General features: G+C 42.0%; 2 protein-coding genes across 13 annotated transcripts in view; both read right to left on the bottom strand.

The window, feature by feature from the left end:
* Window positions 1-23,756, bottom strand: part of ANK2 (ankyrin 2) — a 699,003-nt gene that overhangs the window by 613,771 nt on the left and 61,476 nt on the right. The gene's annotated exons all lie outside the window — the stretch shown is intronic.
* Window positions 381-21,994, bottom strand: LOC101050869 (uncharacterized). Its single transcript, XM_074395736.1, is given in 4 exon segments — window positions 381-6,934; window positions 7,251-7,857; window positions 7,860-8,466; window positions 21,956-21,994. Coding segments are annotated over 3 exon segments (885 nt in total). The 3' UTR covers window positions 381-6,934; window positions 7,251-7,618.

The following is a 23,756-nucleotide window of genomic DNA, read 5'->3' as shown; positions in this document are numbered from 1 at the left end:
GAGGTTAGAAGTTCAAGACTAGCCTGGCCAATATGGTGAAACCCTGTCTCTACTAAAAATACAAATAAGAGCTGGGTATGGTGGTGCCTGTTGTCCCAGCTTCCCAGGAAGCTGAGGCAGGAGAATCACTCAAAACCAGAAGGCAGAGGTTGCAGTGAGCCCAGATCATGCCACTGCACTCTAGTCTGGCAACAGAGTGAGACTCCCTCTCAAAAAAAAAAAAAAAAAAAAAAAAAAACCACAAAATCATAACCCAAATGCTGTCATCACATTTTAAATTTTTTTTTTTTTTGAGACAGAGTTTCGCTCTTGTTACCCAGGCTGGAGTGCAATGGCGTGATCTCGGCTCACCGCAACCTCCACCTCCTGGGTTCAGGCAATTCTCCTGCCTCAGCCTCCTGAGTAGCTGGGATTACAGGCACGTGCCACCATGCCCAGCTAATTTTTTGTATTTTTAGTAGAGACGGGGTTTCACCATGTTGACCAGGATGGTCTCGATCTCTTGACCTCGTTATCCACCCGCCTTGGCCTCCCAAAGTGCTGGATTACAGGTGTGAGCCACCGCGCCCAGCCCCACACTTTAAAATTTAACAATTTCTTTTTTTTCTTTTTTAACAATTTCTTAATATTATCAAAAATAGTCACTGTTAAAATTTGTTGCTTGTGTCATAAATACTTATAAGGTAACTTTATGTTGCAATATTTATGAGTAGACAGCTTGATGAATTTTTATAAAATGAACATATTTATGTAACCAGCACCTGGAAAAAGTCTGTGCGTTTTTCATGATTTTTAAAAATCAGGATGCAAGTAGGGCCATGCTTTACAATTGATTGACAATCTCTTTCATAGTATTAATAATTGTTTAGGGGCCAAGTGAGGTGGCTCATGCCTGTAATCCCAGCACTTTGGGAGATCAAGGTGGGCCAATCACCTGAGGTTGAGAGATCCAAACCAGGCTGACCAACATGAAGAAACCCAATCTCTATTTAAAAAACAAAATTATGTAATCCCAGCACTTTGGGAGGCCGAGGCGGGTGGATCACAAGGTCTAGAGATCGAGACCAACCTGGTCAACATGGTGAAACCCCGTCTCTACTAAAAATACAAAAAATTAGCTGGGCATGGTGGTGCGTGCCTATAATCCCAGCTACTCAGGAGGCTGAGGCAGGAGAATTGCCTGAACCCAGGAGGCGGAGGTTGCGGTGAGCCCAGATCGCGCCATTGCACTCCAGCCTGGGTAACAAGAGCGAAACTCCGTCTCAAAAAAAAAATTAGCAGGGCATGGTTGTGTGCACCTGTAATCCCAACTGCTCAGGAGGCTGAGGCAGGAGAATGGCTTGAATCAGGGAGGCAGAGGTTACAGAGAGCCAAGATTGCACCATTGCACTGCAGCCTGGGCAACAAGAGCAAAACTCCACCAAAAATAATAATAGGGCTGGGTGCGGTGGCTCACACCTGTAATCTCAGCACTTTGAGAGGCCGAGGCAGGCGGATCACCTGAGGTCAGGAGTTCAAGACCAGCCTGGCCAACATGGTGAAACCCCATCTTTAAAAAAAAAAGAAAATAATAATAATAATGGTTTGAACAATCTTTAATTCACATTAAAATAATGAAGAATATGAACTTATTTCTGCCTTTGAGATAACTTGTTTTTGTTTCTTTCTGAAAGAATAAGTAAAACACAATTAGTGGCCAGGCACAGTGGCTCATGCCTGTAATCCCAGCACTTTGGGAGGCCAAGGCGAGTGGATCACGAGATCAGGATATGGAGACCATCCTGGTTAACACAATGAAACCCCATCTGTACTAACAATACAAAAAATTAGCTGGGTGTGGTGGCACTTGCCTGTAGTCCCAGCTACTCTGGAGGCTAAGGCAGGAGAACCACTTGAACCCAGGAGGCAAAGGTTGCAGTGAGCAAGATCGCACCACGGCACTCCAGTCTGGGCAACAGAGTGAGACTCTTCCTCAAAAAAAAAAAAAAAAAAAAAATCATGATTAGTTATCATTGGCAATGGAAATGAAAGTCAGAAATTCAATAGGGAAAGTTTACTTTTCAGCCAGGCATGGTGGCTTATACCTGTAATCCAGCAGTTTGGGAGGCCAAGGCGGGCAAATCACCTGAGGTCAGGAGTTCGAGACCAGCCTGGCCAATATGGTGAAACCCTGTCTCTACTAAAAATACAAAAATTAGCTGGGCATGGTGGCAGGTGACTATAATCCCAGCTACCTGGGAGACTGAAGCATGGGAATTGCTTGAATCTGGGAGGCAGAGGTTGCAGTAAGCCAAGATTGTGCCACTACATTCCAGCCTGGGTGACAGAGTGAGACTTCGTCTCAAAAAAAAAAAAAAAAAAAAAAATTACTTTTCAATTTTTACTCTTCCATATGTTTTTACCATATGTACATATTTACCTTTTTACCACATGCACATATTAGATTTTCTTAAAGAAATAAAGGAATTAAACAAAATTTGCCAATGCATTATTTTGTGGCATTAATATCAAATAGCATTTTTTTTTAAAGGAAAAAAAGCTGGGTACAGTGGCTCACACCTGCAGTCCAAAAACTTTGGAAGGCCAAGACAGGCAGAGATCCCTTGAGCCTAGGAGTTCAAGAGTTTGAGACCAGCCTGGGCAACATGATGAAACCCTTTCCCTACAAAAAATTATACAAGTTTGGAGACATGCACCTGCAGCCCCAGCTACTTGAGAGGCTGAGACACAAGAATCACTTAAGCCCAGGAGGTGGAGGTTGCAGTGAGCTGTGATCACACCACTCCAGCCTGAGTGATGAGAGAAGACTTGTCTCAAAAAATAATAATAGCTTTTGTGTGTGTGTGTGTGTGTGTGTGAGACGGAGTTTTGCTCTTGTTACCCAGGCTGGAGTGCAATGGCGCGATCTCGGCTCACCGCAACCTCCGCCTCCTGGGTTCAAGCAATTCTCCTGCCTCAGCCTCCTGAGTAGCTGGGATTACAGGCACGCGCCACCATGCCCAGCTAATTTTTTGTATTTTTTAGTAGAGACGGGGTTTCACCATGTTGACCAGGATGGTCTTGATCTCTTGACCTTGTGAACCACCCGCCTCGGCCTCCCAAAGTGCTGGGATTACAGGCTTGAGCCACCGCGCCCGGCCAATAATAGCTTTTTAAAAAACTATTGAAAATTAAAAATGGGTTCAACTTGTGGTTATAACAAACAGTTAAATAATTGATATGGTTAGGCTTTGTGTTCTCACCCAAATCTCATCTTGAATTGTAATCCGGGAGGGATTGTAAAACCTGGGAGGAGATGATTGGATCATGGGGGCAGTGTCCGCAATACTGTTCTCATGACAGTGAGTGAGTTCTCACAAAATCTCATGGTTTTATGAGTGTTTAACAGTTCCTCCCTCACACACTTGCTCTCTCTCCTCTTCTGCCATGATTGTAAGTTTCCTGATGCCTCCCCACATTTAACTGTGAGTCAATTAAACCTCTTTCCTTTATAAATTACCCAGTCTCTGGTAGTATCTTCATAGCAGTGTGAGAACAGACTAATCCAATAATTGGATGCTGTGGTTCTATATATAAATCATATTATACATTAATATTATACTATACAGAGTTACCTATATTCTACAACTAACTCAACATACAGATTACCTTCAGAATTCACTTGTTTCTTTCATAATTATAATTGTTTTCTACCATAGCTACTGCGCCTTTGTTACTTAGGTTTCCAGCCTTTGGTCTAATTGAAAAGAAAGCGTCTTACTGGTGTGCCAGCAATAGAATTTAAAAATCTTTAGTCTGGAATATTGTAGTTTTGCAGACCTTAATGGCATTGCCCTTGACTGGAGATGCACATGCAAATTCATTTCCTGTCAGCTTTGCTGAGGCTAATGGGCTTTCCCATTGCTGCAGTTTTCACTGACCTTTTATGATTTTTTGTTTTTTGAGACAGAGTCTCACTCTGTCACCAAGGCTAGAGTGCAGTGGCACAATCCTGGCTCATTGCAACCCAGCCTCCCAAGTAGCTGGGACTATAGGCGCATGCCACCAGCTTGGCTAATTTTTGTATTTGTAGTACAGACAGGATTTCACCATGTTTCCCTGGCTGGTCTTGAACTCCTGACTTCAGGTAATCCGTCCACCTTGGCTTCTCAAAGTGCTGGGATTACAGGCATGAGCCACCGCGCCTGGCTCACTGACTTACGTTGACAGTGCAGTGGAGGGGGCTCTGAGCACAATGCCATCTGCTGGCAGAGTTCCTGGGAGAGAAGAAAGAATAATGCCCTGCAAGAAACCCCTTGTTTTTGGAAACCAGAATGTCAGGCTCTATCAAAAAGGTTTTATTTTCCTCCTACTTTAGGGTATGTTCAGGTGAAGGCAAGAAGACCATTAAAAAGGCCTGAAATTAAAGTGTATATAAATGCTTCCATAAAACATTTAGAGTACTCCACTTTCCAGAACTTTGAGGAAAATGTTAAATCCTGTGGTAATATCTGATGATTCCTCTCATACATTTGTATAATTGAGATCATTGTGTAAGTAAATAAGAAGAAAATGAGAAATCGCCAGGTGCGGTGGCTCACGCCTGTAATGCCAGCATCTTGGGAGGCCAAGGCGGAATGATCTTAAAGTTAGGAGTTCTAGACCAGCCTGGCCAACGTAGTAAAACCCCTTCTCTACCAAAAATACAAAAAATTAGTCAGGCATGGTGATGGGTGCCTGTAATCCCAGCTACTCGGGAGGCTCAGGCAAGATAATCGCTTGAACCTGGGAGGCAGAGGTTGCAGTGAGCCAAGATCGTGCCACCGCACTCCAGCCCAAGAGGCAGTGCAAGACTCTATCTCAAAAAAAAAAAAAAAAAGAGAGAGAGAGAGAAATCTATGTATTTCTTTTTTTTTTGTCTTTTGTTTTTGTTTTTGTTTTTATTTTTTTTATTCTTTGAAATCTATGTATTTCTTTGTTAATAAGAATAAAGTGGCTTTTTTAAAAAGCAGAATTATCCAAAAAATTACTTATCCCACATATGTAAGATGTACATTAAAAAATATATCAAGACTTCACCAAAAGAGTGGCTCTACAGTCCCAGAAAACAGCACTAATAAATAGGGACTGCAGGATCACTCAAACTGAATGACGATATATTTAGAAGCTGCTTTTGCACCAATCTAATAGTAAACTTGCACAGGGACAAACTTCAATTTCTGACCATTTTGGCGCAAATTAGATTTCCCTAGAGGTCTAATGTGATGTGAAAAATAGGTAGTTTAAGCTAGCTCAGCAAGTCAGAAATCAGTGGAAAGTGCTAGTACTGCCTGTAAATGATGACGTTGAGAGGTCAGAAGTTATTACACATTCAATTTCTCCCAGACAAAAAAATTAAACAAACAAAGTAGTTGCAGCCAGTGGTGTCCTGGTGGTTATCTAACAGCCACTCCCACATTCCACATTCCCCTAAACACAAATACGAAAAATCTAGGTAACAATCCTATTGCAGGCTGGTGCCCCTTGTCAAAAATTGGTTCAAATTTACATGGTTATTGCAAGGGGCAAGCAAGGCACAGATATCAACCTACCTGCTTCAGAGCAACTAGATGTGACAAACTCTTTAAGGAGAAGGACTATGTGTTCTATCTATCCTGGTCTCTGCAACCCTCAGCTATACATGGATTTCATTGTATCCTCCACAGATGTTCATTCAAATGACAATTAATCAGAGTCATATTTCAGTGCCAGGTACAGTGGTTCATGCCTGTAATCCCAGCACTTTGGGAGGCCGAGGTGGGTGGATCACTTGAGGCCAGGTGTTTGAGACCAGCCTGGCTAACATGGTAAAACCCCATCTCTACTGAAAATACAAAAATTATTTTCAGTATTTTCCAGGGTTTGTTGGCTGTGCCTGTAGTCCCAGCTACTCCAGACTACAATATGGTACCTCGACATCCTGAATATTTCAGGCTGAAGGCATTCAAGAAATGGCATGTACAGGGAGGATTTTCTGGCCTTCTGAAGCAGGTCATAAGATGCCTCCTTATACCCAGAGGAGGGGAACATCTTTATCTCTGAAAACACAGGGACACCAAAAGGAATCTGAACAAAGAGGCCTTGCTAAGTCCCCCCACTTTATAACCATTAGATCATATACTTTGTTCCTCCAATAATATTTCTCCATGGCTCCACTCTTCATCAAATCCAGCATTAAAACACTCAGATTGGGACCAGGCATGGTAGCTCACGCCTGTAATCCCAGCACTTTGGGAGGCCAAGGCAGGTGAATCACCTGAGGTCGGGAGTTCGAGACCAGCCTGACCAACATGGAGAAAATTGTCTCTACTAAAAACACAAAATTAGTCGGACATGGTGGCACTTGCCTGTAATCCCAGCTACTCAGGAGGCTGAGACAGGACAATTGCTTGAACCCAGGAAGTGGAGGTTATAGTGAGCCAAGACTGCACCATTGCAATCCAGCCTGGGTAACAAGAGTGAAAGTCTGTCTCAAAACAAAAACAAAAACAAAAATAAAACACACTCAGATTGGCCAGGCACAGTGGGTCACGTATGTAATTCCAATATTTTGGGAGGCCAAGGCAGGGGCTCACTTGATGTTAGGAGTTCAAGACCAGCCTCTGCAACTTGGTGAAACCCTGTCTCTACTAAAAATACAAAAATTAGCCAGGCATGATGGTGGCACCTGTAATCTCAGCTATTTTATTTTTATTTATTTTTTTTCATGAAAGAGTCTTTTTATTAAGACAAATCCAGTAAAATTTGTGCATTTACATATAATCAAAACTGCCCTTCTGAAATAAACATTTGTATTTATTTTAAAAATGGAAATACAATTTCATTTTTCCCAAGCTAATAATAAAGTTCTATTTGGAAAGATAAGTTTAATTCTTAGCATTACCTGAAAATATTTCACCTTCTTTATAAAAGCAACCTAGAGGCCGGGCGCGGTGGCTCAAGCCTGTAATCCCAGCACTTTGGGAGGCCGAGGCGGGTGGATCACGAGGTCGAGAGATCGAGATCATCCTGGTCAACATGGTGAAACCCCGTCTCTACTAAAAATACAAAAAAAAAAATTAGCTGGGCATGGTGGCACGTGCCTGTAATCCCAGCTACTCAGGAGGCTGAGGCAGGAGAATTGCCTGAACCCAGGAGGCAGAGGTTGTGGTGAGCCGAGATCGTGCCATTGCACTCCAGCCTGGGTAACAAGAGCGAAACTCCGTCTCAAGAAAAAAAAAAAAAAAAGCAACCTAGAGAACAAGAATGTTGGATGAAACTTTTTCTTTTGGGATTCCTCACTTTGTGAAATTATCACATATATAAAAGAGTAAAATTAAAATTCAAAGATCCGACACATAACTTACACAACACGAAATTCACTCGCAAAGTTGAAAGCATAATTTTTTCTATATATTCCACTACTATAATCACAAAATTTATAGATAAATGTTTTATGTTAGAAAGTTTATGGCTAATAATCAGCATGAAGATGTTCTGAAATTAAATCAATGCTAAAGAAAGACTATGCTTATAAAATTTTTGATAAAAATATTTATCTCTATTCACTTTACAACATGAAGGTACATGTTACCAAATTATGAAACTATATAGGGCAGTTTTAAAGAATACTCTGAGGCTCCTCTTCTTTTCCATCTTCTTCTTTGACCTCATCTTCCTCTTTTCCTTCTTCCTCTTCCTTTTCATCTTCTTTTTCTTTTTCAGCTTCTTCCTCATTTCCATCTTCATCTTTTTCATGTTCTATCTCTTTTTCATCTTCTTTGACTTTTACTTCTTTCTCCTCTTTTTCGTCTCCTTTCTCTTTTCCATCTTCATTCTCTTACCCGTCTCCTGTTTCCTGTCTTCTTCCTCTTTTTCATCTCCTTTCTCTTTTCCATCTTCTCCATTTCCTTTTCCATCTTCACCTATTTTTCCATCGCCTTTCTCTTTTGCATCTTCCACTTTTCCATCATCTCCTTTCTCATTTCCATTTTTATCCTCTTTTCCATCTTCTTTCCCTTTTTCATCTTTGTCTTCTTTTCCATCTTCCCCTTTCTCTTCTTTGTTTTGATCTTCTTCATCTCCTTTCTGATCTTCTTTTTCATTTTTTCCTTCTGCTGCCACTGGTTCTTTCTTTTCTCCTCCCTCTTCTGTGGCATCTTCAATCTTTTCTTCTTTTACTTCCACAATTTCTTTTTCAGAAGTGGGTTCCTCTACAATTTTGGCTCCTCCATTTTTAGCATTTTCATTGCAGTCTTCTTCAACAACTGCTTCTTGCTTGGTTTCAGCAACAGCTCTGGCACTTGTATCTGCATTTTCTTCCATCATATCACTTTCTGCCTTCATTTTCCTTGGAGTTGATGTTCTTTGGGGCCTCACCTCTGATGTAATGGGCATAAGCATGGCAGACAATCTGGCAGATCTTCTCTTTGGCTCCTTCTTCGAATCACCTTGACTTGCAGCCTTTAGCTAAAGAGCTTGGAAAGGTCCAGGTTTCTCACCCCTGAAGTTTCTAATTACAGCGGTGAATCTCTCTTCTCTAGGACAGTTTGAAGTCTGCGCCGCCTAATGGCACAGGATTACCATTGCATAGCCATCTGGCCTGACAAGAAGTGGAGGAGGGAAGAAAAAAAAGAGAAAAGAAAAGGGGAAGAACAAAGGCAAATACAGGAGAAAGCCATGTCTTTCGTTCCCCCAAACGGGACGGTTCCCCGAGAAAAATCTCTCAGCTATTTTAAACCCAGCATAAAAACACTTAGATTGGCAGGGCACAGGCGCTCATGTCTATAATCCCAGCACTTTGGAAGGCTGAGGCAGGCGGGCGGATCACTTGATGTCAGGGGCTCGAGACCAGCCTGACCAATGTGATGAAACCCTGTTTCTACTAAAAATACAAAAAAAAAAAAAAAAAAATAGCCAGGTGTAGTGGCTGGCACCTATAATCCCAGCTACTCGGGAGGCTGAGGCAGGAGAATCACTTGAATGCAAGAGGAGGCAGAGGTTGCAGTGAGCTGAAATTGCACCACTGCACTCCAGCCAGGGTGACAGAGCAAAACTCCATCTAAAAAAAAAAAAAAGAAGAAGAAAAAATAAATCTAAATCTTCATGGTGGTTATTTATCAAATATAAGATTATGGATGTATTTTTTAAAACTGCCTTGAATATTTTTCAATATCTTTATTAGGTGGGCTTTTTACAAACTGACTTGGTGAGCTGTTTCCCCTGTGTGACATCAGCTGTAGCTCACCCTTCCAAACAAAATTGTGTATGGAAACAATTTAACTAAATTAAGAAGAATATCTTATGCCAACATTCACTGAGTTATTTGTGTTACCCAGATTATTTTTATTTTTCTCATAGTTTGAAAAATTAAAATCCTTTCAATTTTTAGAAACAACTTACAGGAAATTTCAGAATATAAATTTGGTTTGACTTTTTTGTTTCAGGGATGAGTAAAAGCTGCTCAGTTAATGAGAGGGCTGTGTGAAATGGGTGACTCTCAAACGAAAGCCATTCAGGGATTAAATGTAATGAGAGGGATTCCCAGAAAGATCAAATGTATGGGATTCACAGTATTCTCTCTTTCTCTAGTTTTCTTCTGAGACTTCCTAACTGCTCCTCTGATAGGTGCCTACTTAATGTGCAAGTATACTTGCATAATGTACATATTTAATGTGCAACTATTTTTATTACAATGTGTTGGGAACTCTAAGACAAATCTGTAAGTATTGAAGAGTAGTGGAATATGGCCACCCCAAAATATGCCAATTTGGCACAAGGGCTATTTTGAGCTAAAGACTCTTAAAAAAACAGCAAGTGCAAGAAAGGTACTCTGACCTTTCCTTTTTCTTCCTAAACACAGGAAATGAAATTCCCATATGGAAGATGTCCTCCCTATTCCTCAAGGAAAATAACATTTTTATCAGAGAGATGGGGAGTTAAGGCTGAGAAAAGTCTGTACAAACCTTATCTAATTCACTCTTACCTTCCTTATTACTTTTCCACCATGAATTGCCCTAGCCGAAGCCTTTTTGTCTCGTCACATTTTCAGAATTTTTTTTTTTTTTTTTTTTTTTTTTTTGAAATGGAGTTTCACTCTTGTTGCCCAGTCTGGAATGCAATGGCACAATCGCAGCTCACAGCAACCTCCACCTCCCCAGTTCAAGCGATTCTCCTGCCTCAGCCTCCCAAGCAGCTGGAATTACAAGCATGTGCCACCACGCCCAGCTAATTTTTTATTTTTAGTCCAGATGGTGTTTCTCCATGTTGATCAGTCTGGTCTTGAATTCATGATGTCAGGTGATCCACCCACCTCAGCTTCCCAAAGTGCTGGGATTACAGGCATAAGTCACCACACCTGGCCACATTTTCAGAATTTACTGCCCTTTGTCCAATTCAGTAAATAAGCATTCAATTCTGCTTCTTTTGGTATTCACTTCTATGGGAGAATTTTTATGTCATGTAAAGTTTATATTAAATAAATGTGTATGTTTTTCTCTTGCTAATCTTTTGTTACAAGGGTCCCAGCTGGAAACTTAGGAGGGAAAAAGGGAAAGAATGTTTTTCTTCCCTTACAGTATCCCTCACTACTTCCTCTTCCTTCACTTCCTTCTTAACCAGAACACTCTCCCAAATCCTACCCTTAGTTCTCTTCTCTCACTACATGTTCCCTGTGTTGGTGCTTCTCAAAATGTAGTCCTTAGACCAATGGCATCAGCATCACCTGGGAACTTGGTAGACATGCAAATTACTGAGCCCTCATCAGACTGAATCAAACTCAAGGGCGGCAGGGCTGCAACATGTTTTAATAGACCCTCAGAAGATTCTTACACACGCTAAAGTGTGGAAAACCAAAACCACAGACGTCATGCAATCCCCTCCACCTACAAGACTTCAGTCCTTATAGGCTTGCAACTACTCAGACCTATATTCCTGGCTCTGATCAATTTTATGAGCTTCAGACCTAATTTCCCATGTCTGCTAAGTCTCCCTGTCTGAATACCCGCAGTGTAACTCAAAGTTAAAGTGATACGCTTCCATATTCCTACAAAACTCCCTGAGCGATCTCTACCGTACAACCTGTCCCGTTTCCTACCTTCCCTTCTCCGCTAACAATACCCAACACTCATCTGGTCTATTAGCCTGAAATCTTAGAAATTTATTTATTTATTTATTTATTTTGGAGATGGAGTTTCTAGCTCTATCGCCCAGCCCGATCTCGGCTCACTGCAACCTCCACCTTCTGGGGTTCAAGCTATTCTGTCTCAGCCTCCCAAGTAGCTGGGATTACAGGTGTGTGCTACCACATCTAGCTAACTTTCATATTTTTAATAGAGATGGGGTTTCACCATGTTGGCCAGGCTGGTCTTGAACTCCTGACCCTAAGTAATCCTCCCGCCTTGGCCTTCAAAAGTGCTGGGAAGGCATCAGCCACCACATTCGGTGAAATCTTAGGAATTGTCTATTTTAATTGTTTTATTCTCTTACCGGCCCCCTCTGGTCACCAAGTTCTGATTCTACCTTAGGATCATCTCTTTATGCCCTACTCTCCTTTTTTCTTTCACTGTCTATACTGCAGATTATCAGTAACCAGCATTTTCACCTCCAGTTGATCCAAACACAAAAGCATCCATCGTACTCCTGCTGCACAAAACCCATGAGAAGGAGGGAAACTGGTGGAGAGACTGTGTTGAATATCAGTACAAATTTCATGCTGAGAGTTTCTAAAAATTATTTTCCAGAGGCCTGAGTCTCTGTGAACCTGTTGCCCACAAGTATTATTATTTTTCAAAGCATCAGTCTTGTCCTGTTAAATCTCTTCTCAAAAACTTTCAAAATTTCCCATTGTCTGTCTATAAACAGTTCCAAATCCTTAATATGACAATAAGTTGTTAATCCCTTGCCTCTTGCCATGATGTGGTGGTCTCAGTCCACACTTCAATTCACACTATTCCTTGGACTGGACTTGGCCTCCTGTTTCCACTCTTCTTTCTTTACCATTTCACTTGCTATCCTTTAAAGACAACTCAAATTCTGTCTGCCTACTGGAACTCATAAATAATCGGTCCTCTTTGTGCTGCCTATGGCAATGTCTTTAACCTCTATGAGAGTTTCATTTCTTCCAGGCTTACAGTAGTTATTTATTTATTTATTTACTTATGAGATGGAGTCTCACTCTGTCACCCAGGCTGGAGTGCAGAGGTGCTATCACAGCTCACTACAACCTCCGCCTCCCGGGTTCAAGCAGTTCTCCTGCCTCAGCCTCCAGAGTAGCTGGGACTACAGGCGCCTGTCACCATGCCCAGCTAATTTTCGTCTTTTTAGTAGAGATGGGGTTTCACTGTATTAGCTAGGATGGTCTCAATCTCCTGATCTCATAATCCACCGCCACGGTCTCCCAAAGTGGTGGGATTACAGATGGAGCCACTGGTCCATGCAGTTGTTAGTTATTTGTATCTTACAATACTGGGATAGAAGATCCTTCCTCAAGAGCGTGGCTAGGGCTGCGATTCATTTTTGTCCCTTAGACCAATTAGCAGAGTAAAGATTTACGGCTGGGTATGGTGGCTCAAGTCTGTAATAGCAATGCTTTGGGAGGCTGAAGCAGCAGAATTGCTTAAACCTGGGAGGTGGAGGTTGCAGTGAGCCGAGATCTTGTCACTGCACTCCAGCCTGGGTGACACAGTGAGACTTTGTCTCAAAAAGAAAAAAAATACGTATGTTTACTTAGGTGGATAAAGATTTACTGGGTTGGGGGAGAGAGATCCAAGATGGCTGATCACTAGCAGCTCGGGATTGTAGCTCCCAGTGAAAGCGCAAAGAACGAGAGGACGCCACACCTTCACATGAATTCTTGTTGCTCACGCACCAGGAGATTCCCAGCGGAGGAGCCCCACGGGTCGCCAGCGCAACTCTTGTGACCGGCGAGGCGGTTTTGCCGGCGCCTCGGAGCGTCGGTTCTTGGTGCAGAGTCAGAGAAGCACCATCAATCTTAACGCTGCTGATTTGGTCGGCGCAGTGGGTTGCTCAGATTTCGGCGCTGAGAATCAATAAGTTGGACGTCCACTCGGAAACCCAATTACAAAGACGGTAAATACAAAGACCACAGATGGATAAATCTACAAGGAAGGGAAGAAAACAGTCAAAAAAGGCTGAGAATACCCAAGATCAGAATGCCTCTCCCTCAGCAGGGGATCACGGTTCCTCAGCAACGGAACAAGGCTTGATGGAGAACGAGTGTGTTCCAATTACAGAAGCAGGCTTCAAAATGTGAATAATAAGAAACTTCTGTGAATTAAAAGAACTTGTGCTAACACAATCTAAAGAAACTAAGAACTTTGAAAAAAGGTTTGACGAAATGTCAACAAGAATACACAATTTAGAGAGGAAAATTTAGAGATGGAACTGAAAAACACAATACGAGAACTACGTGAAGTATGCACAAGTTTTAAGAGCCGAATTGATCAAGCAGAAGAAAGGATATCAGAGGTCGAAGACCAACTCAATGAAATAAAACTAGAAGACAAGATTAGAGAAAAAAGGATAAAAAGGAACGAGCAAAGTCTCCAAGAAATATGGGACTATGTGAAAAGACCTAATCTACGCTTGATAGGTGTACCTGAATGTGACGAAGAGAATGAATCCACGCTGGAAAATACGCTTCAGGATATTATTCAGGAAAATTTTCCCAACTTAGTAAGGCAGGATAATATTCAACTCCAGGTAATACAGAGAACACCACAAAGATATTCCTCAAGAAGAGCAACTCCAAGACACATAATCGTCAGATTCACCAGGGTTGAAATGAAGGAGAAAATACTAAGGGCAGCCAGAGAGAAAGGTCAGGTTACCCACAAAGGGAAGCCTAACAGACTTACAGCAGATCTCTCAGCAGAAACCCTACAAGCCAGAAGAGAGTGGGGACCAATATTCAACATCCTTAAAGAGAAGAACTTTCAACCCAGAATTTCACATCCAGCCAAACTAAGCTTCATAAGTGAAGGAAAAATAAATTTTTTTGTGAACAAGCAAGCACTCAGAGAATTCATCACCGCCAGGCCTGCTTTACAAGAGCTTCTGAAAGAACCACTACACATAGAAAGGAACAAACAGTATCAGCCTTTCTAAACAATACCAAAAAGTAAAGAACATCAATATAATGAAGAATTTACATCAACTAATGGGCAAAATAGCCAGCTAATATTAAATGACAGTATTAAACTCACATATATCATTATTAATTCTAAATTTAAATTGACTAAATTCCCCAATTCAAAGACAGACAGGCAATTTGGACAAAAAACTAAAACCCATCGGTATGCTGCATCCAGACCCATCTCACATTCAAGGATTCACAAAGACTCAAAACAAGGGATGGAGAAAGATTTACCAACCAAACAGAAAGCAAAAATAAATAAATAAAAAGCAGAAGTTACAAATTTTTCCTCTGATAAAATAGTATTTAAAGCAACAAAGATCAAAAGAAGCAAAGAAGGACATTATACAATGATAAAAGAATCAACGCAACAACAAGAAAAACTAAAGATCCTAAATATATACGCACTCAATACAGGAATACCCAGACATATAAGACTTATAAAGAGACTTAGACTCCCACATAATAATAGTGGGAGACTTCAACATTAATATTAGACAGATCAATGCAACAGAAAATTAACAACGATATCCAGGACTTGAACTCAGATCTGGAACAAGTAAATGTAATTAACATTTATAGAACTCTCCACTTTACACAAAATATACACTCTTATCAGTACCACATCATATCAACTTAGAAGTTTAAACGAGGCCAGGCGCGGTGGCTCAAGCCTGTAATCCCAGCACTTTGGGAGGCCGAGGTGGGTGGATCACGAAGTCAAGAGATCGAGACCATCCTGGTCAACATGGTGAAACCCCGTCTCTACTAAAAATACAAAAAATTAGCTGGGCATGGTGGTGCGTGCCTGTGATCCCAGCTACTCAGGAGGCTGAGGCAGGAGAATTGCCTGAACCCAGGAGGCGGAGGTTGCGGTGAGCCGAGATCGCGCCATTGCACTCCAGCCTGGGTAACAAGAGCGAAACTCCTTCTCAAAAAAAAAAAAAAGAAGTTTAAACGAAATGTTGGTTGGCTCCTTGTTTGTTATTCTCTTCCCTCATTTTCTTTCATGTCTCCATTATTAAGGACAATTATAGGTATACCCATATTTGGACTGCATTCTAGCCCGGGCAACAAAGCAATACCCCCATTCTCTCTCCCTCTTTCTCTTTCTTCCTCTTCTTTATTCTTTTTCTTATTATTCTTTAAAAAAAAAAAAAGAAAAAAAAAAAAAAGATTTACTGGGTGGATACTTATGGAGTGGAAATACATATTGGATCTATTACCACATAAGGGCGGGCTAATGTAGCTTAACTCTCTTGGCACAAGTTGAACACATGAAAGTGTCTCTTCATTTCCTTAGCACAACATCTCTCAGATCTGGCTAACCATGATAATTAATGGGAGAGATTTTCCCCCAAAAAAGTGGATTCCCAAAATATTACCTAGGTAAAAACGCAGGAAAGTAGCAAGAGTGGTAATCTTTTAGGAAAGAGACTAGGCGTAGATGGGAGGAGAGAAGCTTTTACTTTTTACTTTGTTTTATACCTTCAATGCTATGTGAATTTTCCAAACACATGCATGTTTTTGGCCTTTTTTTTTTTTTATGTCAGTATGGGTTATTGAATAGAGGAAATATGGGCCAATTTTGTGTTCTTGTTTATATTTTTCTATGTTTTTTAAACTAGTAATAAAACAGGGCCTCACTCCATCATCCAGGCTGGATGCCACCACACCCAGCCTAATGCACATAAATCTGAAAACCAGGCTGGGTGCAGTGGTTCACGCCTGTAATCTCAGCACTTTGGGAGGCCAAGGTGGGTGGATCACGAGGTCAAGAGATCGAGACCATCCTGGTCAACATGGTGAAACCCCGTCTCGACTAAAAACACAAAAATTAGCTGGGCATGGTGGCACGTGCCTGTAGTCCCAGCTACTTGGGAGGCTAAGGCGGCAGAATTGCTTGAACCCAGGAGGTGGAGGTTGCAGTGAGCCAAGATCATGCCATTGCACTCTAGCCTGGGTAACAAAAGCAAAACTCCGTCTCAAAAAAAGAAACAAAAAAAAAATCTGAAAACCACTACTGAAATGTAAAGGTAGTGAATGGCGGTTTAAATCTGTAATCCCAGCACTTTGGGAGGCTGAGGCGGGTGGATCACCTGAGGTGGGGAGTTCGAGATCAGCCTGACCAACAGGAAGAACCCTGTCTCTACAAAAAATACAAAATTAGTTGGGTGTGGTGGCCCATGTCTGTAATCCCAGCTACTTGGGAGGCCGAGGAAGGCGAATCGCTTGAACCCGGGAAGCAGAGATTGCTGTGAACCAAGATTGCGCCATTGCACACTCCAGCCTGGTGGGCACCAAGAGTAAAACTCCATCTCAAAAAAAAAAAAAAAAAAAAAAAAAAAAACAATAATTCTGGAATGCAAATAAAATTTTTGGCTGGCAATATAAATTTGAGTCATCAGCATAAAGTGATCTCTGAGAATACAAAGAATGAGGTTTTTTTGTTAAGAGCAAAAAAAATGAACTTTGGAAAACACCATTGAAAGGATAAGTAGAAAAACAGGTATTCTCTCCTGCTACAAGAGAAAATAAAATTACAACATATAATAAAAAAAATAGCCAGGTGTGGTGGCTCACACCTGTAGTCCTACCATTTTGGGAGGCCTCAGTGGGCAGATTGCTTGAGCCCCAGGAGTTAGAGTTCAGCCTGGGCAGCATGGTGAAACCCCATCTCTACAAAAATTAACTGGGCATGGTGGTATTCACCTGTAGTCCCAGCTACTTGGGAGACTGAGATGGAAGATCTCTTGAGCCCAGGAGGTGGAGGGTTGTAGTGAGCCAAGATAGCACCACCGCACTCCAGCCTGGGTGACAGAGTGAGACCTTGTCTCAAAAAAATAAGAAAAAGACAATTCCAAGAAAGCATGAAAAATAGTACCAAATGCTTCTGAGTTCAGTTGGGATGAGGACTGAAATGTATTCGCCTATTGATTATGGAGTAATATCGGTGTATACATAAAGGACACTGTATAAAGGGAAACACCCCCATATGCTCACATGACCTCCTGTTAAACAATAGCCACTCAATAAATCTTGCATATCAACTTTGTCTTCCTATATTTCTTCTTCTTTTCTCTCTCCCTGTCTCCTTCTCCCTTTGTTTTTTTCCTTCACCTGCCTTTCTGGCCATACTCTTTTCTTCCTCTGATTTCTTTCAGTAAAAGGCAAGGGGAGGTATTTCAGACTTGGGAGGGGATGATAAAGATGGGAAAAGATATCTCTGTAACAGGAATATTTGATTGCCTTAGTCAGAAATCCTAGACTTTTTGAGGAAATTGAGTCCTTTTTAAGTTTAAAAATGAGTAACTGTTGGTATCTGCTAAATTAAGATAATAACAATGGCCTAACATACTATAAATAAATATTTAATTTTTAACAACAGTAGCTACATATTCCTAACGGATATTCAGAGAGATAAATATTATTTGCCTGCTGCCCATTCACTTTCCCCATAGGCAAAGCCTAGAGGGCTAGGGTATTGTCTGCTCCATGTTTTATTTTATTTTATTTGAGACAGGGTCTCACTCTGACACCCAATGCCAGGCTGGAGTGCACTGGCATGATCTTGGCTCACTGAAACCTTGACCTCCCGGGCTCAAGCAATTCTCCTGCTTCAGCCTCCCAAGTAACTGGGACTACAGACACGTGCCACTATACTGGGCTAATTTTTGTATTTTTAGTAGAGATGGGGTTTCACCAGGTTGCCCAGGCTGGTCTCAAACTCCTGACTTCAAGTGATCTGCCCACCTCAGCCTCCCAAAGTGCTAGGATTGTAAGCGTGAGCCACTGCTCCTGGCAGAATGTACTGTCTGCACCACATTTTAGAAGTAAGATTAAATTTAGCATTTTGATTCATACTCTCTTGAATTGCTATTCAATTATTTTGCTATAAATGTGATACCAAAAGTAAGACTTAAGAAATACCTGGATTGGCCGGGCGTGGTGGCTCAAGCCTGTAATCCCAGCACTTTGGGAGGCAGAGGCGGGTGGATCACGAGGTCGAGAGATCGATACCATCCTGGTCAACATGGTGAAACCCCGTCTCTACTAAAAATACAAAAAATTAGCTGGGCATGGTGGCACGTGCCTGTAATCCCAGCTACTCAGGAGGCTGAGGCAGGAGAATTGCCTGAACCCGGGAGGCGGAGGTTGCGGTGAGCCGAGATCACGCCATTGCACTCCAGCCTGGGTAACAAGAGCGAAACTCTGTCTCAAAAAAAAAAAAAAAAAGAAAAAAAAAGAAATACCTGGATAATTCAATTAAAGAATTCAATTTTGTTTGGAATATCCCTTTAGTTTCTAATTTTGTGGTTAAAAAAAAAGAGGTGATGCTTCACATCATAAGATATTATAAGATATTCAAAATATATGAGTGATACTATATAATTACATTAGAATTACATTGCATAATTATACTTTTAAAATCTGTGCCTGACACAGGTAAGTGACTGAATGGATATTTTTCTGGTATTTTGTACCAAGCAACGGTTTATCCTGTGGAAATATGTGCTGTTTGTTTCCTGCTCAGCATCCATTCCCTCTTCTGATAAAGACATCTGGATCAGGTGGGCTAACTCAATTCCTGCCTTGGATGAGGGAAAAGGCACAAACTAGCCTGACCCACCAAGGTACCCCCACTCCTCAGGCCATGTCTGATGACTGGTTTCGAAATACACAGGTGTTAGGCCGGGCGCGGTGGCTCAAGCCTGTAATCCCAGCACTTTGGGAGGCCGAGGCGGGTGGAACACAAGGTCGAGAGATCCAGACCAACCTGGTCAACATGGTGAAACCCCGTCTCTACTAAAAATACAAAAAATTAGCTGGGCATGGTGGTGCGTGCCTATAATCCCAGCTACTCAGGAGGCTGAGGCAGGAGAATTGCCTGAACCCAGGAGGCGGAGGTTGCGGTGAGCCGAGATGGCGCCATTGCACTCCAGCCTGGGTAACAAGAGTGAAACTCCGTCTCAAAAAAAAAAAAAAAAAAAAAGAAAAAAAAGAAATACACAGGTGTTGCAAATGACTCTGATAAGATTACAGTATGGGTTGAAACTGTGGGGTGAAGAGAATTATCTTTTCTGCTCAGCTTGAGGGTAGAGGGGTATAAACTTTGGGCTACTGATCGCCACTTTGAGGAGAAAGCCTTTCAGAAGGTGAAGTCAAGACCCAGAGTAGAAAGTCAAAAAATTGGCTGGGCGCGGTGGCTCAAGCCTGTAATCCCAGCACTTTGGGAGGCCGAGGCGGGTGGATCACAAGGTCGAGAGATCGAGACCAACCTGGTCAACATGGTGAAACCCCGTCTCTACTAAAAATACAAAAAATTAGCTGGGCATGGTGGCGCGTGCCTATAATCCCAGCTACTCAGGAGGCTGAGGCAGGAGAATTGCCTGAACCCAGGAGGCGGAGGTTGCAGTGAGCCGAGATCGTGCCATTGCACTCCAACCTGGGTAACAAGAGCGAAACTCCGTCTCAAAAAAAAAAAAAAAAAAAAAAAAAAAAAGTCAAAAAATTAAAGGAGATTAAGTACAGATAATACCATTTGACCCTCAGGATCCAGCAATTTCTGAAGGCAGATACCCCTGGACTTTTCAATTACGTAATCCAGTATGAGCTGAATTTTTCTCACTTGTAATTAAAGGATTTCGAACAAAATAGTTAAGTTTTGTAAATATTTTTGTATGTGTGTGGTGGCAAAACAGTCTGCTTTACAGAAGTCAAATTTCAAAATGCATTCATTTATGCAACAAATGTTAAGCACCTACTGTGTGCTGGTATATCACATTGTGTCAGTCACACTGAGGGTAAGTTAACTAGGATTCGCTGCACAGTGTTCTTAACCTCGGCACTATTAGCATTTTAGGTAAGGTAATTCTTAGTTGTTGAGGATGATCGCACGTGTGGCCTCTGGTCAATATATGCCAGTACAGCCCCCAGTCACGGTTACTGGGACACTAAACTATGTCACAAATTTTCAGAAGTTCCTCTAGGGGGCAGTACGATGATGAAGCAGAACAGCGAAGTTAAGGGAAAGGCAGACCGTGGCAACACAGAATTAAGGATTTTAGAGCTCTCAGACGTATTCTATCTAAAAGACGCGTCAGAAGTCCTAATCAGGAATTTTTTTTTAAAACGGGGGAAAGTTGTTCGACAAGGCAGAAAACAGTGTATGTAGTATTAGAAAGCAAAAGACAAGCAACGGTTTTTGTTTTGTCTTGTTTGAGGCAGAGTCTTGCTCTGTCCCCCAGGCTGGAGTGCAGTGGCGTGATCTCGGCTCAGTACAACCTCCGCCTCCTGGGTTCAAACGATTCTCCTGCCTCAGCCTCCCAAGTAGCTGGGACTACAGGCACCTGCCACCACACTCAGCTAATTTTTGTATTTTTTGTAGGGACAGAGTTTCGCCACGTTGGCCAGGCTGGTCTCGTATTCCTGACCTCGTGATCCACCAGCCTCAGCCTCCCAAAGTGCTGGGATTACAGGTGTGAGTCACTGCGCCCGGCTGCAAGCAAGGGTTTTAATGAAATTAGAAGAGCTGAGTAGAAAGAAATGTTACAAAATACCACATGATGAAGGACAAACAGAATACTTGAGGCCACCTATAGCCAGAAGTGAGCTAAAACAGCTAATGGTAAAATAGAGCTTCTATCCTACAGATTCAAAAGGGGACATCCTCCCTGGCAACAAGGCAAGTTCATTAAAAAAAAAAAAAGGATGGAGGGGGGGGATGAGATGACCAGGCGCAGTGGCTCAAGGCTGTAATCTCAGCACTTTGGGAGGCCTAGGTGGGTGGATTACAGGGTCAGGAGTTTGAGACCAGTCTGGCCAAGATGGCGAAACCCTGTCTCTACTAAAAATGCAAAAACTAGCCGGGCACAGTGACAGGCACCTGTAATCTCAGCTACTTGGGAGACTGAAGCAGGAGAAATGCTATAACCTGGGAGGCAGAGGTTGCAGTAAGCCAAGATTGTGCCTCTGCACTCTAGCCTGGGTGACAGAGCAAGACTCCATCTCAAAAAAAAAAAACAGAAGTTGGTGGCGGGGTGGGAGGGGCAGGTGTGGTGGCTCACACCTGTAATCCCAGCATTTTGGGAGGCCAAGGCAGGCGGATTACCTGAGATCTAGAGTTGGAGACCAGGCTGGGCACAGTGGCTCACACCTGTAATCCAAGCACTTTGGAGGCCAAGGTGGGCAGATCACCTGAGGTCGGGAGTTCAAAACCATCCTGACCAACATGGTAAAAACCCGTCTTCAAAAAAAAAAAAAAAAAAAAAAAAAGAGAGAGAGAAAGAGAGAGAGTTGGAGATCAGCCTGACCAACACGGAGAAACCCCATCTCTACTAAAAATACAAAAATTAGCCGGGCATGATGGTGCATGCCTATAATCCCAGTTACTCGGGAGGCTGAGGTGGGAGAATTGCTTGAACCTGGGAGGTGGAGGTTTCAGTGAGAGGAGATCACCCCATTGCACTCCAGCCTGGGCAATAAGAGAAAAAAAAAAAAAAAAAAATCCATCTCAAAAAAAAAGAGGGGTAGGGGGAAGAGAACTGTTCAGATTAAAAGAGACCTAAGAAAATAACCAAAAGCAATGTGGGACTTTGCTTAGATCTTGATTTGAACAACTTAGCTGTAAAGATATTTTAGGGACAATTGGAGATGTTTAAACACAGACTAGATTTTAAATGATACTAAGAAATTGTCAATTTTCTTTGATGTAGTTACATAGAAAAATGTTCATGTTTTTTGAGAGGTATAGTTAAATATTCAACAGGAACAATTATGTCAAGTTGCTTAATATCTCAGTACCTCAATGTCATCAGTAGACATCACAATTACTTCATACATTGTTGTGAAGATTGAGTTAATATTTATGAAGTGCTTAAAAGAATGCTTGATATATATTAAGTTACGTGCTTAATAAATGTGCTTAATAAATTCTTGATTTAAAAAAAGACAATCTGCAGAAGGAGCAGTGTTGTTAAGTAAAAAATAAAAAATAAAATTTAAAAAGACAATCACGCCGGGCACGGTGGCTCAAGCCTGTAATCCCAGCACTTTGGGAGGCCGAGGCGGGTGGATCACGAGGTCAAGAGATCGAGACCATCCTGGTCAACATGGTGAAACCCCGTCTCTACTAAAAATACTAAAAATTAGCTGGGCATGGTGGCGTGTGCCTGTAATCCCAGCTACTCAGGAGGCTGAGGCAGGAGAATTGCCTGAACCCAGGAGGCGGAGGTTGCGGTGAGCCGAGATCGCGCCATTGCACTCCAGCCTGGGCAACAAGAGCGAAACTCCGTCTCAAAAAAAAAAAAAAAAAAAAAAAAAAGACAATCACTCTAATAAGTATCAATTTGAAAAGAAAAAGCAAATTTCTCATGAGACACCTTAAAACAATGACTCTAAACCATGGTTACACAGTGAAACAACGTGGGCATTGGGGAGTGTTTTTAAATTATGGTATGGCCCCACTCTAGATGAATTAAATCAGAACCTTTGGAAATGGAAACTAAAGAAGTGGTTTTGGTTTTTCTGTTTTTGTTTTTGTTTTTTGTTTTTGAGACAGAGTCTTGCTCTGTCACCCAAGGTGGAGTGCAGTGGCACAATCTCTGCTCATTGCAATCTTTCCTTCCTGACTTCAAGTGTTTCTCCTGCTTCAGCCTCCCAAGTAGCTGGGACTACAGGTGCCCACCACCGCATCTGACGAATTTTTGTTTTTTTAGATGGGGTCTCACTATGTTGGCCAGGCTGGTCTCAAATTCCTGACCTCAGGTGATCCACCCACTTTGGCCTCCCAAAGTGCTGGGATTACAGGCATGAGCCACTATGCCTGGCCTAATTTTTTTGTACTTTTAGTAGAGACGGGGTTTTACCATGTTGATCAGGCTGGTCTTGAACTCCTCACCTCAAGTGATCCACCCGCCTTGGCCTCCCAAATGCTGGTATTATAGGTGTGAGCCACCGCGCCCAGCCTGATGAGTTCAGGAGTTTTTAAAGCTGCCCAGATAAGCCCTATGATCATCCAAGTGGAGAACCACTGCCCCAAAATCTTACTCTTTATTCATGTGTGGATGTGGGCTTCCCCATGCTGTCTGGGTGGTACCACCCTGCAGTACAGGAATAATACTGACTTCCGTCAAGAGACTTTTTTAATAGTTTTGACCTTAGATCTCAGCATTTTTTTACCTTTTCTTTAACCCATTCTTTCTCACTTTCTAATCCAGTTTGGCAGCAAGAGTTAAGCCGAATGGACATCGATATCCAGGTTTTACAGGAAGAAAGTAGACTATACATAAAAATATAGATTTATATACAAAAAAACTTAATAATTAAGGCTTCTGATCCAGATAAACTCAATATCATGATTTAAATGATATTTTTTTCTTTGAGATGGAGTCTGGCTCTGTCGCCCAGGCTGGAGGGCAGTGGCGCAATATCAGCTCACCAAGACCTCCGCCTCCTGAGTTCAAATGATTCTCCTGCCTCAGCCACCTGGGCAGCTGAGATTACAGGTGGACACTACCATGCCTGGCTAATTGTTGTGTTTTTAGTATCGATGGGGTTTCACCATGTTGGCCAGGCTAGTCTCTAACTCCTGACCTTGTGATCT

The sequence above is a fragment of the Saimiri boliviensis genome, chromosome 3 (assembly GCF_048565385.1).
Source record: "Saimiri boliviensis isolate mSaiBol1 chromosome 3, mSaiBol1.pri, whole genome shotgun sequence".
NCBI classification, from domain to species: domain Eukaryota; kingdom Metazoa; phylum Chordata; class Mammalia; order Primates; family Cebidae; genus Saimiri; species Saimiri boliviensis.
Note: the sequence above shows the minus strand (reverse complement) of the source record. Positions and strands in the feature narration are given on the sequence as shown.